Source organism: Coloeus monedula (genome assembly GCF_965178545.1).
Source record: "Coloeus monedula genome assembly, chromosome: 4".
Taxonomy (NCBI): domain Eukaryota; kingdom Metazoa; phylum Chordata; class Aves; order Passeriformes; family Corvidae; genus Coloeus; species Coloeus monedula.
The window spans coordinates 62,238,192-62,254,926 of record NC_138784.1 but is presented as its reverse complement, the minus strand read 5'-3'; the positions used below and the strand labels follow the sequence as shown (position 1 = coordinate 62,254,926).

Below are 16,735 nucleotides of genomic sequence, written 5' to 3'. Positions count from 1 at the left end.
CTGCCTGTGCCCAGGTGTTGTTCTGATGCAGTCCGTCTGGTCTGGGTCTAGGGGCTACTTTGCTTGCCCCAGGGTTCACTTTGCTGCCAGGTGGGGCCACGAGTTCCCAAGTACCAACACAGATTGGGGTCTGACCTACTTGAGACCGGCTCTGCTGAGAAGGACTTGCAAGTTTTGGTGGGTGAGAAGTTGATTATGAACTGGCAGTGTGCCCTCGTGGCCGGGAGGACCAGTGGTATCCTGGGGTGCATCAGGAAGAATGTAGCCAGCAGGTCCAGGGAGGTGGCCCTCCCCCTCTGTTGGGCCCTCGTGAGACCGCATCTGGGGTGTTGTGTCCATTTCTGGACTCCTCAGTACAAGAGAAACAAGGAGCTGCTGGAGAGGGTCCAGAGGAGGCCACAAAGATGATTAAGGGACTGAAGCATCTGTCTTAAGAGGAGAAACTGAGGGAGCTGGGCCTGTTTAGTCAAGAGAAGACTGAGAAGGGATCTCATCAATACATACAAATGGGAAGTTGAATATGAGTCAGCAGTGCCCTGGCAGCCAGTAGGGCCAACTATGTCCTGGGGTGCATCACCAGCTGGGCAAGGGAGGGGATTGTTCCGCTCTGCTCCGCACTGGGGTGGCCTCACCTCAAACCCTGGAACCAGTTTCGGGCACCACAATATAAAAAAGACATTAAGTTATTAGAGAGCATCCAAAGAAGGCCATGAGGATGCTGAAGGCTCTGAAGGATAAGCCTTATGAGGAGAAGCCTTATGAAGTCTTATGAACTTGGTTTGTTCAGTCTGGAGGAGACTGAGGGGAGATCTTACTGTGAACATCCTCACGAGGGGAAGTGGACAGGCAGGTGCCAGTCTCTTCATTCTTGTGATCAGCAACAGGGCTCGAGGAAACATGAAGCTGAGTCAGGGAAGGTTTAGGTTGGATATTAGAAAAAGGTCCTTCCCCCACAGGGTGGTTGGGCACTGGAACAGCTCCCCACAGAAGTGGTCACAACACCAAGCCTGACAGAGTTCAAGACACATTTGGACAATGCTCTTGGGCACATGGGGTGTCCTGTGCTGGGCCAGGAGTTGGATCCTGATGGGCCCCTTCCAACTCAGCATATTCTATGATTCCCTGATTCTATAAATATCTCAAAGACTGGTGCCAAGAGGATGTGCTAGACTCTTTTCAGTGGCGCCCAGCGACAGGAACAATGGCCATAAACTCAAACGCAAGAAGTTTCACCTCAATATGAGGAGGAACTTCTTTATGTTGAGGGTGGCAGAGCACTGGAACACGCTGCCCAGGGCGGTCGCGGAGCCCCCCTCTCTGGAGACGCTCGAAACCCGCCTGGATGCGCTCCCGTGACTCCTCCTCCAGGGGTCCCTGCGGAGGCGGGGGTTGGCCGGGACCATGCCCAGAACTCCCTCAGCCCCGAGGCTCCCATGCCCGCCTGGCCCCGCCCCGCGCCGCCGGCCCCGCCCGCCCGGAACTGCGCCTGCGCCTGCGCGCGTCCGCGGAGTCCTTGAGCGGCCGGGGCGCCGTGGCACCGTGGACATGCAGCGCTGGGGTCGCGTCTCCTGTGCGCTCGCTCGGGTACGGCACCGGCGGGCCGGCGAGGCGAGGGGAAGGGAGGGGACAAGGAACGGGAGCCGTGCTGGGCAGCTCGGGCCTGGGCTTTCCTCAGCCCCGTCACCCCGCCGGGGGCGTGCGTGAGGGCGGGCGGGGCCGGAGCGGCGCCTTGGGGCGGGCGCGGGCGCGGGCCTTGGCGGCGCTCCCCTGCCTGCTCCGCTGTCCCCTCCCGTCGCTGCTCGGCCGGGCGCAGGGGGCGCGGCGGCCGCGGGCGGCCCTCGGGGTCCCTGAGCGGCAGGGACCGGCCTCCGTGCTGCCGTGTGCGTTGTCGGTGCTGGTCCCCGGTGTCCCGGCCCGCGGGAGGCCGCGGCCGTGGCGGCTGCAAAAAGCGCCGCTGCCAGTGGGGCCGGCCCCGGCTTTTGGGCTGCGGTGCCGGGGACTTTGCAAGTGCTTCCAGAGACATCCTCTACTCCAGTTATAGGGTGATCGGCCCTCGATATGCTTGTAGCAGCTGTCCTGTGCTGTCCCATTACCTTTTCGTAAAGGTTAAAAAACCTTGCCCTCCCGAGCCTCCTGTGAGATATCCAGCTGCCTGTTCATAGGAAGTGGCTGAAGGGAATGGTTACAGAACAAGACTCCTCATAGACTCCTGTGGATGTCTAATTTATGTCATTATGTGGTTTGAAAGCCCCATATAAGTAGTTGAAAGTTTAGAGGCAGCCTGAGGTGAGACCTGAGAACAGGTGTGATGACAGACTGAGGTGACAGAGCAGGTAAGTGTCAGAGCAACTTCTCCCTCTTGTTCCAGTCAGTGCCCACTGTGCTTCAGTCGTGCTGTTACTGTTTTGGTTAGCTGGTGACAGTAACTGTGTTCATCTGTGTGCTGCTGATTGCTTATTTTCCCTCAAGGATAGACATAACTTTTAAACCTAGGGGATTCTTTTTATTTTTTTTTCTCCTTTCTAGAGAAGCCATTTTGATCGGATTCATCATGGTCTTCAGGGAGTTTGTGCAGTGCCACAAAGGTCCTATGCCGATCAAGGTAATTAATTGTGAAAAACCTTTTTGGGACAAAAAGCCCCACCAGCCCGAACCCCCACAAAAACCAAAGCAATACTTCAAACTCAGATACTAGTCTTCCAGTTGAAATCCATGTCGGGGTGCAGATTTAGATGAAATACTGTGGTTTATTTGCATTATTTGATTACAGGCTAAAGCTGTAAATAAAAGTTGAACTTTACCGTCACTGTTCTTATGTTAATTAATATTCTAAAGGAGCTTGTGGTTACAAGACAGGCACTTGGTACAAAGTTCATAGCTTCTACTGCTTCATAATCAATAGAGGTTGCATAGATACCTATTGCAGCCATGTTTTCCCCTTTATAAATTTGTGGCATTCAGTAAGCATTTTTGTTTTGTGCTAAACATCAATAGAAGCTGTGTTGGAAAAAAATATAACAGTAAACTATCGAGACATCTTGGGTTAAGTTCTTAAAGGGTTTATAGCAAGAGGGATAGGGAATTCAGTTTCTTTATGTCATTTTACATTATTTTCATTGTGGAATTTAAGACTGGTTATTTTTCTTGTGGAATCAATACCTTTACACAAGCTTTCTCTGTGTCCAGAAAGTTACTTTCAGATATGTGGTGGAACTTCCTTATCTAAACCTATTTTATTAACTTGCATAATTCTTAATATGCAATTATTTTGCTGAAAAAAACCCAAACTCAAACGTTCTCTGTTTCAGTTGATGCTGATGTCACGGTTATTGGCTCTGGTCCTGGAGGGTATGTTGCTGCTATCAAAGCAGCTCAGCTTGGATTTAAGGTGAGACCTCACTCAGATAGCAGAATACTCATCTAGGTGAACTTGAAAGGTGTCTGTGTGATTGTCATAGGTATCACTACAGTGATACTGTAATTCTTCTGTCACATCTTGGGCCACCAGATACTGTTGACATATTTTGTTAATCTTTCCTTACCTTGCTTACCCAGATTATGCAGAATTGGAAATGGAGATGTGACTGTATTACTGTTATAGCCCTGCTACTGACAGAGCTGCTCAGGACAGCTCACTTTTGGTTGGAACTGATAATTCAGGTGGGCTTATACTCTTGTGAAAGAGAAGGTGGGAAAACAGTGCTAGGAAGGAATTTTTCTCTCAACAAAGGGAAAAATAAAGAGACAATGACTGACAAAAAGAAGAATTGTGAAGAATGGACTGAGGGAACGCAAAAGGGGAAAAAGCCATATCCAACTGATACACTTTTTGAATGTGAGTAGAGGAATTCCATTGCCATGTGAGCGTTTTAGAGGCGGAACATGTGTGTAGAAATACTGTAGTATCTTAGTTACATTTTTTTATGTTCTTCTCTGTTGTTCAGCCTGTTGTCTTCGAATGCCTTCTGGAAGAGGCAGTTTGTGTCTGATGTGTACTAGTGGTGTGTCATTTAATTAAGTATTGTCAGAGTTGTATGTGTATGATATATTTCAGGTACTTTTAAACTTACAAAAACACAGAATGTGACTTCAGCAGGATATTTTTTTGCCTTTACTCCTTAATATGAGATCAACTGACTCTCTTGGCACTGCATTATCATTCTCATAATTATCTGGAACTCTGAGAAGGTGGTGGTGCTAGCAGTCTTGAGCATGTTTCTGCTGTTTGGTATGTCACAATGTGTCTGGATTACAAAAAATTGGCTTTGTGACCAAAATGAGCTGGTTTGACCACCTGGTAAGGACAAGAACTTCTGGTGATGAGTTCCAGTGAAGCACTGGAATAGTGGCCTGCGCAGCATGTAGTCTTCATCTTTCAGTATTTTCAGCACTTGGCTGTACAAGGCCCTGAGCCACCTGATACATCATGGAATCACAGAATGGTGTGGGTTGGAAGGGATGTTGAAGATTGTCCCTGCCATGGGCAGGGACACCTTCCTCTAGACCATGTTACTCAGAGACTCATCCAGCCTGGATTTGAACGCTTCAGGGGTGGGGCATCCACAGTTCCTCTGGGCAACCTGTTCCTGTGCCTCACCACCCTCATGGTAAAGAATCCCTTCCTAAGAGCTGATCTAAATCTACCCTACTTCAGCTGAAGGCTGTTTCTCTCACTAAATGTCCTTGTGAAACATCCCTCTCCAGCCTTCTTTCAAGCCCCCTTTAGGTATGAAAAGGGTGCTGTAAGGTCTCCCAAAGCCTTGTCCAGGCTGAACAACCCCAACTCTCAGCCTGTCTTGATAGGAGAGGTGCTCCAGCCCTGTGATGAACTTCTGGACTTGCTCCAGCAGGTCCAAATCTGTCTTGTATTGGGGCCCCAGAGCTGGACACAGTACTCCAGGTGGGATCTCCTGAGAGCAGAGTGGAGGGGGAGAATCACCTCCCGCAGTATCTTTGATGTTGACTGTGTTTGCAGAAGGAAGTTTGATAGATGGCCTCCAGAGGAGGGCCCTTCAAACTGAATTTGTCTGTAATTCTGAGCGTTGTCCATCATTGGTCCCACAACTGGGTGTCAGTGACATCTTTTTGGGTATCTTTTAGCCTTCAAATGTGTAACTGTACCAAAATACAAATGTTTGAGATTCCATTAAGTTGTTCCTTCGACCTAGTGCAAATAATTGAGTTGTCTTTACACATATCTGTGAATTACTGGTTTTGTTGTAATAAATACTCTTGCTTCTTGATGTATGTTGTTACTGAGCTAGTAGTACAAGAGGTAAGAAATAAAGTAAGAAACAAAGGTGCTCAGTGCTACAGGTTTTAATTAAGATTGTGGCCTTCTGCCATGTAAGTTCATGTTTGATTATTGTAAAGCTATTTTTATGGCTGGCTAAATACCAGCTTTTCTTGGAACAATACTGTCCTTGAGTCCTTCATATCTGTGATTAACAGTGGATACCATACACAAAGGGCTTTAAAAGTGCCCTGGATTTTGTTTTTTCATCATAGCAAAAAATAATTCTGTTACACTGTTTCACAGCTCGTCAGAGAGAGGAAAATGCTTGGACATACATGTGTATGTCACAATTAGCATTGAATAATCATGTAGAATGTTTTTGGTCCTTGAAGAATGTAAGGAGACATTTTTAGCAGACTGGCAAAAAGATAGATTGTATAGTTACCCTGTCCATGGAAGAACCTGATTCTGCTCTACTGAATCACTTAACTTTCAGTTTTAGTACTGTTTCTGCTAGCACAAGCATTGAGTCCTTGTATCACCACCACAGCATTCCATGTTATTGCCAATAGTGTTCTCTGGGTATTGGCTTTCCAAAAGCTTTGCTTGGCCTTGTCAGTGAAGTTTATGTACATAAAGTGGATGAGGCAGAACATCCTTATTGGGTAAAGGTAGGAGTAGTCTGGTGCTGTTTGATCCATAGTGCAGCTTTTAAAGCCCCTGTGTTGTGTTTCATGTATTCATGTGCTTAAAACAAGAGGAAGGGGACATAGGGGATCAGCATGTCTCAAAATGTTCATGTGATCTGATTTGGTGAATTCTACTTTTCATGTCAGCATCATCCCTACCTTAGTACAAAAGTAGCAATTTAAAGAAATTGTGAAAGGCTTTCACCTGGGTAGTTGCCTCTCAGTGGACTGGAATTCTCAAGAGTGTAAACCAAGGAACAATTATTTTGAATATGTGTGTGCCTTCCAAAGGAGGAGACACCAATTCCTTTGCTTCTACAAAAATGGTTTATGATACTCTCTCCCCCACTCTCTCCAAGTGATCTGTTTTTATATGAAGTTTTGGCAGTTGTTTTTGTCCTTTGCACACTTTGATGCTGTCAGTTTAATGAGAAGGAGATGACATATTTTCCATCCCTGTTGGTACTGACCTTATTTTTGTTTGGTTTTGCTTTACTTGATTTTTGTTTTTTCTTTCTTTATAGGTGTTGGTACAACTTCATAGCGGTGGGAGGAAATGTTGTTTGTGGCTTGGGGCTTCTTTTCTGTTTTGTTTTCTTTGAAGTAAAGATTGCTTCATGGGATTTTAATCTATGACAGTTCACTTACCAGTTGTTTTCTTGCTTTTATGAATCTTCACATGATTTATATTCTTGGCTTTTTGTGGTGTTTTTCTGTAATTTTTAGGGGAACATCTTTCACTGGACTGAGTGTTGTATTTATTTAGTTTGTAACAGATTTTTTGTAGTAGGACAGCCCTTACATGAAAGTATGAATGGTGCGGTGGCTGTCGTTTGGTAGAGGATTTTGCTGCAAAGAGCTATTTTGTGGGTTTTAAGGTAACAAAAAAAAATGAGGTAAGGGAAATATGAGCTGCATAATAAATCTAGGAGTGAAATTAATGAGACACTTGGTAGAGGTAGAGTTACTAGACAAGTTAGACAAATGTCTTTGTTGTCAATGCTAAATTGTGAGATAGCCTGTAAGGAAATGGCGGCATAGTATTTCTAAAAAATTGTTATGTTTCCTCTGTTCTTTTTCCTCAGACTGTCTGTGTAGAAAAGAATGCAACGTTAGGGGGAACCTGCTTGAATGTTGGATGTATTCCATCCAAGGTAAGTGTACATAGTTTGTCATAGCTTCATTAAAAGCAGCTGACATTCTGTGCTTCACTTGGAAGGAGAGTAGGAAGGAGTTTCTCAAGATAGATGTACATGTACAGAATGGCCTGGAGGGTGAGGCTGGTGGTGCTTGTGTGGAGTAGTGCAGGTGTGGAGACAAAGAGGTGAGTCCAACACATACACTCTGAAAGAAAGGAGAAGCAAGAAGATATTAATAAGGACTTTATATTTGACATTGTCAGTCTAGTTTAAAGTAATTTCAGACCTAGGCCTTTGTAAGAACTGTGCTGTTGCTGGGGAATCTGCCTCAGTAGCACCCAGCAGGTGAAGGAGGACACTGCTAATGCCAGATTTGTAATGGCTGTAGTAACAAACACAGTATTCTTAACAAGATCCCTCCTAACTGTGTTGCTGTTTCTGGTCCTTTTGCTCAAGAGGTTCCATTAGCATGGGAGGAGAAAATACTAAGATTTTGAAGAAAATTTGTATTCGTTTTTCTAGACATTTTAATAATAATTTTAATGAAGTTCTGAGTATGTTAATATACTGAAGCACCACTCAAAAATGTTAATCCACACAGTATTACCTTGAAAGTTTGGAACTCTACTAGACTCTACTTAACTAACTTCTCAAATCCCTTTTTATTTTTTTATCCTTTTAAAATTTTTATGAAAATACTACTGAACTGTGGTTTAAGTTGAATGCTATCTAGAACTTGTTTGAATGGCAGTAAACTTAAGAAGTGGGATATGTAGGTTGTGTACACCAAGGTAATAACAAATGACTCAAATATTCCTTTCCAGAAAACCACCCAAAATAATACAATGGAAATGGATTTTTTTTTTCCCTTTGTAGTTGCTGAAGTCTTAAGTGGTGGCTGTGTGTTTTAAGTAATGTGGATGTTACAGATTCGGGGCCGTGACAGTTACGTGGAGAAATTAATTTTAAAGACAGTTGATAAAAATTATAAAAATGGAATTATCTTATGTTGATAGTATTAGTTTTCCTCAAGCATATGTAGATAAGGCAAGTATTCAAAATGATCTTTGAATCTTTTGCTGTGCCTGCTTTAGATTTAAGTCTGCAAACTCACACTGTTGTCCCTGCAGAGATACAAATAATGTCCTATTTGGGATGGTTATAATATAACAAAAGAATCAATCTTCTTAGTAAGATCCTGCCTTAACTATATTGCTATTTCTAATTAAAATACAGTTACTGAGGTTCTGAATTTCAAGCTACTCATTTATAGCCATCCTTATAAAAACTATTCTAAGTTTATCTATGAGCTTGGAAAACCCATATACCTAAGTTAGCTTCAAGCCATCCAGCTCAATTAGCTATGCTGTTGTAATAACTTCAGCACAACAATTCAAAATTAAACTCACATATGTCTACACAGGCTAAAATCTTAACAGGCATTTTAGTGTAGATTTTCCTCATCCAGTTTTTCTGTATCTTCTCTTTGGCCTTCAGTCAGAATCATGTCTATTTTCCTCTACTTAGTCTGTTCCTTTTTTTTTTTTTTAATCCCTATGAACTAATTATCAATTTCTATGTTGAAATGAGCAAAAAGGATAGGTGTGGATTTAACTGTTTTCTATTTCATTATCAAGTATGTAACTTTACTTAACATTTCAGTAGGAGCTACTGTGAACAATTTCTGTTTGAAATACACCTTTTTAAATACAAATATGTCAAACTTTTTCTTAATAGTGAGAACACTTTGCAAATAATGTATTTTTTTTTCCTTATAATAAATAACTGATTCTTGTGAATGTATGTCCAAATTCACATTTTTGTTTGTCTGTTTTAGGCCTTGCTGAACAACTCACATCTGTATCACTTGGCCCATGGAAAAGATTTCGCTAGTAGAGGAATTGAAAGTGAGTGAAGAACAACTATCAGTGCCTGTTAACATAAGTGGTTTCCAATAAAATGTAAATTTAATCTTTCAAATCCGACTAGTATGGTTTTCTGGTCAGAAAATTTTTAGAGTTATAAGTAACATCCTCTGTCTGTCACTTGGGGGCTTAGGGATGTGTCTACTCTTTGAACTCTGAATAACGGATAGATAAGTTATACTTGAAAAGTGTAATACTGATTTTCAACATAGCAGTTGTTGAATGTAACCATCAGTATTTAGTAGGACCATTCAACACATCTTTCTGTGTCAGAGCCATTAACTGTGTTGAGGTTAGCTCCTTTAACATTAACACACTGCAATGCTTGATGTAAGTTGTTTTGTTTTAATCTTAGTTACAGGAATCCGTTTGAATCTAGAGAAGATGATGGAACAGAAGAGTAGTGCAGTGAAGGCCTTAACAGGTGGAATTGCTCATTTATTTAAACAAAACAAGGTTAGTTTGGGTTATATACTGAGGTATATCCATTTTTCTGATCTGAATTTCTTGCTTTTTACATTTTCATATGGCCACGTAAATTAATTTGATTGACTGATTTGACAAGGGCAGAATTTGAACGCTTTTCTTCTAGAAAACTTTTAAATGCCCAGTGCCTTTGTTGTTAATCTGCTTAAAAGAGTAATATACAATTAGTTTGTGATTTGTGCCAGGTAGTGATGCAGACGTATGTTTTAGTAGCACCTCTAAGCATTAGTGAGATTCAGGTGAAATGTAGCCTAACTTACATATTTGAATCTGACTTCACTGTGTTCTGATTACTAAAGGTTGTACATGTATCTGGGTTTGGAAAAATAACTGGCAAAAACCAAGTCACTGCAACTAAAGAAGATGGCAGCACACAAGTTATCAATACAAAGAACATACTCATAGCCACAGGCTCAGAAGTTGCTCCCTTCCCTGGAATTACTGTAAGTATTTGAGCTGAATTGTACTTACTTTTCAGTGTCATAGTCACACAATTTAATGTGTAATAATTGTTTGCACCTGACTGCACTTCACCTTCTGTGTGTTTTGTATATAATATGTAAAAGAGGTTATAAACCTCCCTTTGTACATTTCTTTGTCATTAGATTGATGAAGATAACATTGTGTCATCCACTGGTGCGCTGTCACTGAAAAAAGTTCCTGAAAAGATGGTTGTCATTGGTGCAGGAGTCATTGGTGTGGAACTGGTGAGAGGATACTTAAACCACTTGGCCTTTAATTTGTAAAGGAGTGGGGCATTATTTTTGTTGTATTTTGATGGTATTGCTGTGATTCAACATTTCAGTGAGTTGTAATGAATCTGTTCAGACTTCATAGTGTGCTAGCTCACTTTTTTACCAGAAAAGCTGGGATAAGTGTTTGTTTGATCAGTACTTCTGCAGCTGGTTAGTTAAGCAGAGAAATGAGAGAGGAATATACAGGGTCTTGCATATTTATTTTTCTTTTTTGGAGGATTAGGGAGCTGGGGGGATGGTGCTTAACTTTCACTGAAGTTTGTACCTGGCCTACGTATAGATGAGAGAACTTCCTATTTTAAGGGAAGTGCACTAAGTCAGGATAAATTCTTTTGTTTAGCAGTTACTCTTGAGAGATGTTCAATGTGATTGTACACATTCTGTCAAGCAAAGGAGTGGAGACTTTGTAGTTCATCTTGGTCTGAGTCCTTTTGCCTCACACCTATATGTTTCAAAAACAATTTACATTTGCTGGTCTTGGAACTGCTTGAAGCTGTGCACGTCTGCCATGTGGTTGCTTAGCCTGCTGACCATTAAGCAGGAAAAGAGTAAGCAAAGTGAAATTCTGTATTGGGTGGATGTGGGTAACTGCAGGTTAATAGGGTGTACATGAATTTTGTTGGTGAGGCTGATGATTGTGGTTAAGGTTATAAATACAGACTGAAGCAGCAGTGGTTCCATTTTGCTGTGTAAAATTTCCTTAATGTGGTCTTGTTTTGGTTAATTAGTAGTGGTATTAGAACTCCACAGCAATGCCATCAAATTCCCTTTGGATTTTCCTTTCAGGTTCTTTGATTTTGAATTTCTTCTATACCTATAACATAAAACATACGTGAGTTGTATTTAGTTATTTTGTTAGCTATTTCTTTAAATAGCTTTCTTTAAAATTAGGCTTAATTCCCTGAATTTGGTTATGGAAGTTTTGAGTCTGCAAATAAGCAATGATAATTTTTTTTTTGTGGAAAGACTGGGGAAAGGTGAACTTGCTTTATTTTATGCTGTCGTGTTTATAGAAATTGATGAGTTTGCTGTTACATGTTATCCTGCTTTGGAAGAGTTTACTGTCTGTTGGAAGTATTAAAGTATCTGAAGTTTGCTTTTCAAAAATTCTTTTTACCTATATTGTTGTGACTGCAGGGTTCAGTTTGGCAGCGCCTTGGTGCAGATGTGACAGCAGTTGAGTTCATGGGCCATGTTGGTGGAATGGGAATTGACATGGAGATCTCTAAAAACTTCCAACGTATTCTGCAGAAGCAGGGATTCAAGTTTAAACTGAACACCAAAGTTACCGGTGCTACCAAGAGACCAGATGGAAAAATAGATGTAGCGTAAGTGTTTAACACAGAACTAAAGTAATGCCAAATACATTCTTCCTCCCAATCCATCAAACCTATTTAAAAATACAGCCTGATATTATTTATTTAAACAGGAAAAAAATGGATCTAGAGGGAGGATTAATTCTTTAGTGCAATTAAATGTTTATCCTCCGTTGTAACTTACAGAGCTCATAATTTTGGGTTTATTGAGTCCTAGGTTGCTTATACAGGAGAGGTTCTTTTGACTTCAGGGCTTGCTGGTATAAAACCACTGTATGAGATCAGTAATAAAAACAGAATTCTAAATCATTCTTTTCATGGAAGATACTTGCTTCTGGTATAATTAGCATAAATACCATGATTGTTCATACAGTCATTTTCAAGCCATTAATTCTTGGCTACTTACTGGGAGGTCGTCTTGTCTTAGAGTAAATATGGCAGACATAATATTGTTCTCGAACAGAAATAAATGAAAATACCCAAAGAGTGTACAGTAGTGGTCATACTCCTAATGGTCATACATACCTTTGAAGTTTTATATATAAACAATTAATATAGACACACATACAGCAAATTTGCTTTGTAAAAGTCTGTAAATACACACTACTTCTGTTTGTGTTAATGGATTCTCTATGCAGAAACTGTACTTTAAGAAAATGCTTGATGTTACTACTTCACAAAAATAGTAATAATATGGTGACTTGTAGTTGCTGTATCACTGTAGCTGGGGATAGTCTGTTCTCCATCACTGTAAAGGTCCAGGATTTGGGCTTCTTTACATGCCCTGCTGATGATGGTTGGATCTCTCATGTATTCTGTTACTACATTTAGAGTTTTGTTTTGGTTCAGAGTATGGTTTTGAAATACACTTCCAATTATCCTCACTTCCCATGCTTTGCTTCTTGTGCTCTCAGAGCACATGAATTGAACTTGTTCTGGGTGCAGTTAAACACAAGATGCACTTGAGGAATGCATGGGATGCTGGACAGCTGCTAACAGGTGTTTGGTTCCTGAGCTCAGAAGAAAGCTTGCTCAGAGTACATGGCCTACCCCACCCCAAAGTATATATTCTTTGGGTGGCAAGTACTCATCACCAATTACTTTGCTGTATGGGTTTGATCCTATCAGGTCATGCTATTTGCTATTGAAAATATACCCTGAATTTCTCTCTAACAGTTGTTAAATTTAATAAGAGGTGCTGTCCCTTCCTCCCTCTTCTGCTCCTGAACTCTTGCAAGGAGGAAGCGTGGGGCAGGCTGAATGAAGTGTTTTGGGTGCCAGGCCCAGCCAGGAGGTCACCATCTGGGTCATATTAGTTACTAGTCAAAGAGAGAGAAGGCTGCAAGCTTACAGCTTAGCATTTTTGCTTCTTATTTTTCTCTAGTGTTGAAGCTGCTGCTGGTGGCAAGGCAGAAGTAATAACTTGTGATGTGCTCCTAGTTTGCATCGGTAGGCGTCCATTCACAAAAAATCTAGGTCTTGAGGAAATTGGAATTGAACTTGATAAGAGGGGAAGAATTCCAGTCAACAACAGATTCCAAACCAAGATTCCAAAGTAAGACAGACTAATTTTTCTTTTTACTTTTTTTTTTTTTAATGCAGAACACTTATTTTTAAAGTTTCACCTACTAAAGCACTTGTGTTTTTTAATACAAAACATACTTTTCTTTTCTGAAAAGAAAACTCAAGATACCAGTATTATTTCAGGAACTAAAAATTTTGAGTGAGCCTTTGAAGTTTTGTAATTTAAAAGTCCCTGTCTATTTCATGTCACTAAATACCTCTTGAAGTGTGGTCATTTTGTGGAAACTGCTAAAATGTATTTTAGTCTGTTTTGATTAGAGTTTTCAGTAACGTGTTTCAAACAGACTGTTATGTAAGGTAGCCCAGGTGTGCTAGGATGTTTTTAAACAGTGTCTAATTCTGTTTCATTGGTCTGATAGCATCTATGCTATTGGTGATGTAGTTGCTGGACCTATGCTGGCCCACAAAGCTGAGGATGAAGGCATTCTTTGTGTAGAAGGCATGGCTGGGGGAGCAGTTCACATTGACTATAACTGCGTTCCCTCTGTGATCTACACTCACCCTGAAGTGGCCTGGGTTGGCAAGTCAGAAGAACAGCTGAAAGAAGAGGTACTGTTTGTTTTCTTTTCAGGCAAAAACTGGTTTTCCACCTTGGGCCTGGTTTCACTCTCTAGTTGTTTATCTAGCTACTTTATCCAAATTTCTGCATTTGAATTTATTGCTTAGGGTGTGTGAGTGAATAATGCCCTTGTGCATGCCACTCTCCCAAGAACCACAGTTCTTTTTAATTACTTGCATTCTGTGACATTAATATTATTCATTTGCAAATCAATTTTTTTTAGTACAGTCTTACACCACTTTTGGTGGTTGTTCATGTACATTTCTCTGTGTTTTAGTTCTGTATTGCTTCTCCTCATGTACTTAGCCGTTGGTTACATTGTTCTTGTTGGTCATTAATTAACACATCTGTTTTGCAGGGTGTAGAATACAAAATTGGGAAATTTCCATTTGCTGCAAACAGTAGAGCAAAGACAAATGCTGACACAGATGGCATGGTAAAGATACTTAGTCAAAAGTCAACCGACAGGATGTTGGGTGCTCACATTTTAGGCTCAGTAAGTATCATCAATTGTGCTCTCTTGGCCCTGTAATGGTCTTTTTATTTAGTGTTGCATAGTTGTTGAGTTAGACATGGTGTTTGTAAATGGGGAGGTTTGAGTTCCCCATACTTATTTTTCTTACAGTTCTGTTCTGCACCCCTGCCCTCCTTCCCATGTTTTAGTTACTTTGGTGTTAAACCCAGCTTTTTTTTTTTTTTCCTCTTGAATTGCTGTGGTTATTTGGTGTCTTTGACCAGTTTTATGTGGTGAGGTTTTGTGGTGGTGGTGTTTGTTGTGTTTAGTTTTTTTATTTTGGTTTTATGAATACTGCCAAATACTTGAGAGAGCAGCAGAAATTGTTGATTCAAGTTTTGGAAGTTGAGGAGCTGAAAAGACTGTGGCTTTTTCATTGGTGTGTTCTTTTTCCCCTCTCTCTGACTTAAGACTTAGCAAAGGTGGTAATCTTATGCTGCAGTCACCAAATGTGGGGTCAGTAATTTGTGGAACTTTGAGTAAAAAACCTTTGGGATTTCCCCTGTTTAGGGGGGTTTGGAGGTTTTTTTGGTCAAAGTTAGACCCTAATCTTTTTCTGTTTTCTTAGCTTTAAATATTTTTTTTTTCAAAAAATGTTTGCAGAAACACTTCCATACATTTTTGTGTACAGCTTTCTTTAAGAGAAACACCAAAACTGCTCTCAATAAGATACTGTGCTGGTCACTTTCTCTTACAATTGCAGTAATTTAGAAACCAACATGTCTTAAAGGAAGCACAACTTTGTCTGTCTCATACCAATAAATCTAATTTTCTTCATTGGGAAAGGACTGGGGGAAAATCTTATGGTTGTGGATCCCAGTGCTAAAAATGTAAGGGGAGATTTAACTATTTTTGACTCCTCAAAGATATATTCTCTTAGTAAATCTGCATAAATACAGCAAATAAAAATGATGGTGTAGGTTTAGTAACATGCTTTTGTTTATCTAGTTATCTATTTAACTTTTCAGGGGAGCATTGGTGTTTTGGGTAGGTTTCCTTTCATGGAAAAATGCCCAGGTTTTGCACAACTCTCAGAAATGAGAGAACAAATACTCTCATTAAGAATTATATTTAGATTTATGCTAAGTTTGAGCACAGTCACCAAATAGATTAAGTATTTATTACTTAGAACACAGCTGAAGTGCTAGTTAGAACATAACTTACCTTTTTTAGCAAAAATTGCTTATTTATAAGCTGTTACTGATTCAGGAGAACCTGGACAACTGCATAAGGATTTGTGCTAATTGCAAGTACCATTAAATTACAGGGTGCTGGTGAAATGGTGAATGAAGCTGCCCTTGCTATGGAATATGGAGCATCATGTGAAGATGTAGCCAGAGTTTGCCATGCTCATCCAGTAAGTGTTTTCTAAAGGGACTGTTGAACACCATTACCAGACATGCTGTTACTCCATGTAGCTGTTAATGACTTGTAACTTTTTGTGTTTGCTCTCTACAGACAGTGTCAGAAGCCTTCAGGGAAGCAAACCTAGCAGCATCCTTTGGCAAAGCTATCAACTTCTAAAACAAAAGAGCAGATCTTTGTACATATATAGTACATCTCTGAAAATGGACTGTGGGCCCTTATGGAAGGCTGAGTCTGAGGATTTTAGGACTGATTTAAGTGAATATCTTAATTCTAAACATCAGATATTTAAACAAGTAGAGTTTGGAACAAGTGGAATTATCTGTAAATTAAATACTTAAAATTACATGTTTATTTACACAATGAATGTTGCAGAAAAGCAGCCTGACAGAACTCTTTTCTTTTTCAAAACCAAACATTTTTCTGCTGCATGGGATTATCAGGTGTGCTGGTCAGAACTCTGGATAACTGTCCAGCACACCTTGTGTTTTCTTATTTGAAGTAGTGATACAATAAACCATTGAATGCTGGCATGTAAAATGCCACCGGCACTTAAAATGCCACTGTCACTTCCGCACAAAAATGTGTTTCCTTCTAAAGGGATTAACTTTAGTATTTAGCCTACTTCTTACATATGAGTACCAAAACTTGTTTTGACCTAGTCATGTTGGGAGAAGAGGGGCTCGTATAGATCAATTAAAATGATACTGACTTTCTAAAAAGAAAATTACTCTGTGTATGATTCTCCACGTCATGTTTTCATATTGAAAACTTGTAAGGGGAAAAAATTGAATATGGATTGAGAAAAGAAAGATTGAAGACAACTTCATAGTACTGCTACCTAATCTCTTTTGGTTTTAAAGCTTCCATTGTCCAACTCTCTTAAACTTGAAATGCTGAAACTGGGTAGTGAAGCAGTGTTTGCTGTTAAGTGCTATGACATGAGGGTTATTCTGCACCTTCCACACATAAGGGCTGCAATGTCAGCTCTCCACACAATTAAGACATACTTTCTTCTCTTCTGTTTTCTATTTTGTTCTCTCTCTCTCTGTCTCTTCTTCTGTAGCAAGAGAACTTAATAAATATTTGACATGGCTGGAGGGTCTTCCTGGATTTTGTTTGCTGATTGGATCCTTTCAGTGTCTAGGTTGTTGAATATGCAAGGAA

At 40.6% G+C, this 16,735-nt stretch overlaps 1 protein-coding gene across 1 annotated transcript; it reads left to right on the top strand.

Moving 5' to 3' along the window:
* The first annotated feature begins 1,464 nt into the window (after positions 1 to 1,464).
* On the top strand, positions 1,465 to 16,663 carry DLD (dihydrolipoamide dehydrogenase). Its single transcript, XM_082279700.1, has 14 exons — positions 1,465 to 1,584; positions 2,527 to 2,602; positions 3,309 to 3,388; positions 7,011 to 7,079; positions 8,902 to 8,971; positions 9,345 to 9,445; positions 9,775 to 9,918; positions 10,081 to 10,182; positions 11,368 to 11,558; positions 12,931 to 13,101; positions 13,490 to 13,679; positions 14,048 to 14,185; positions 15,471 to 15,560; positions 15,662 to 16,663. Exons 1-14 carry the CDS (start codon positions 1,546 to 1,548, stop codon positions 15,725 to 15,727), a joined length of 1,527 nt encoding a protein of 508 aa, XP_082135826.1. The 5' UTR covers positions 1,465 to 1,545; the 3' UTR covers positions 15,728 to 16,663.
* Positions 16,664 to 16,735: the final 72 nt, after the last annotated feature.

Coding starts and splice junctions, on each gene's coding strand:
- DLD (XM_082279700.1), top strand. CDS start 1,546: ATGCAGCGCTGGGGTCGCGTCTCCTGTGCGCTCGCTCGG. Junction 3,389..7,010: donor CAGCTCAGCTTGGATTTAAG/GTGAGACCTCAC, acceptor CTTTTTCCTCAG/ACTGTCTGTGTAGAAAAGAA. Junction 15,561..15,661: donor GAGTTTGCCATGCTCATCCA/GTAAGTGTTTTC, acceptor TGCTCTCTACAG/ACAGTGTCAGAAGCCTTCAG.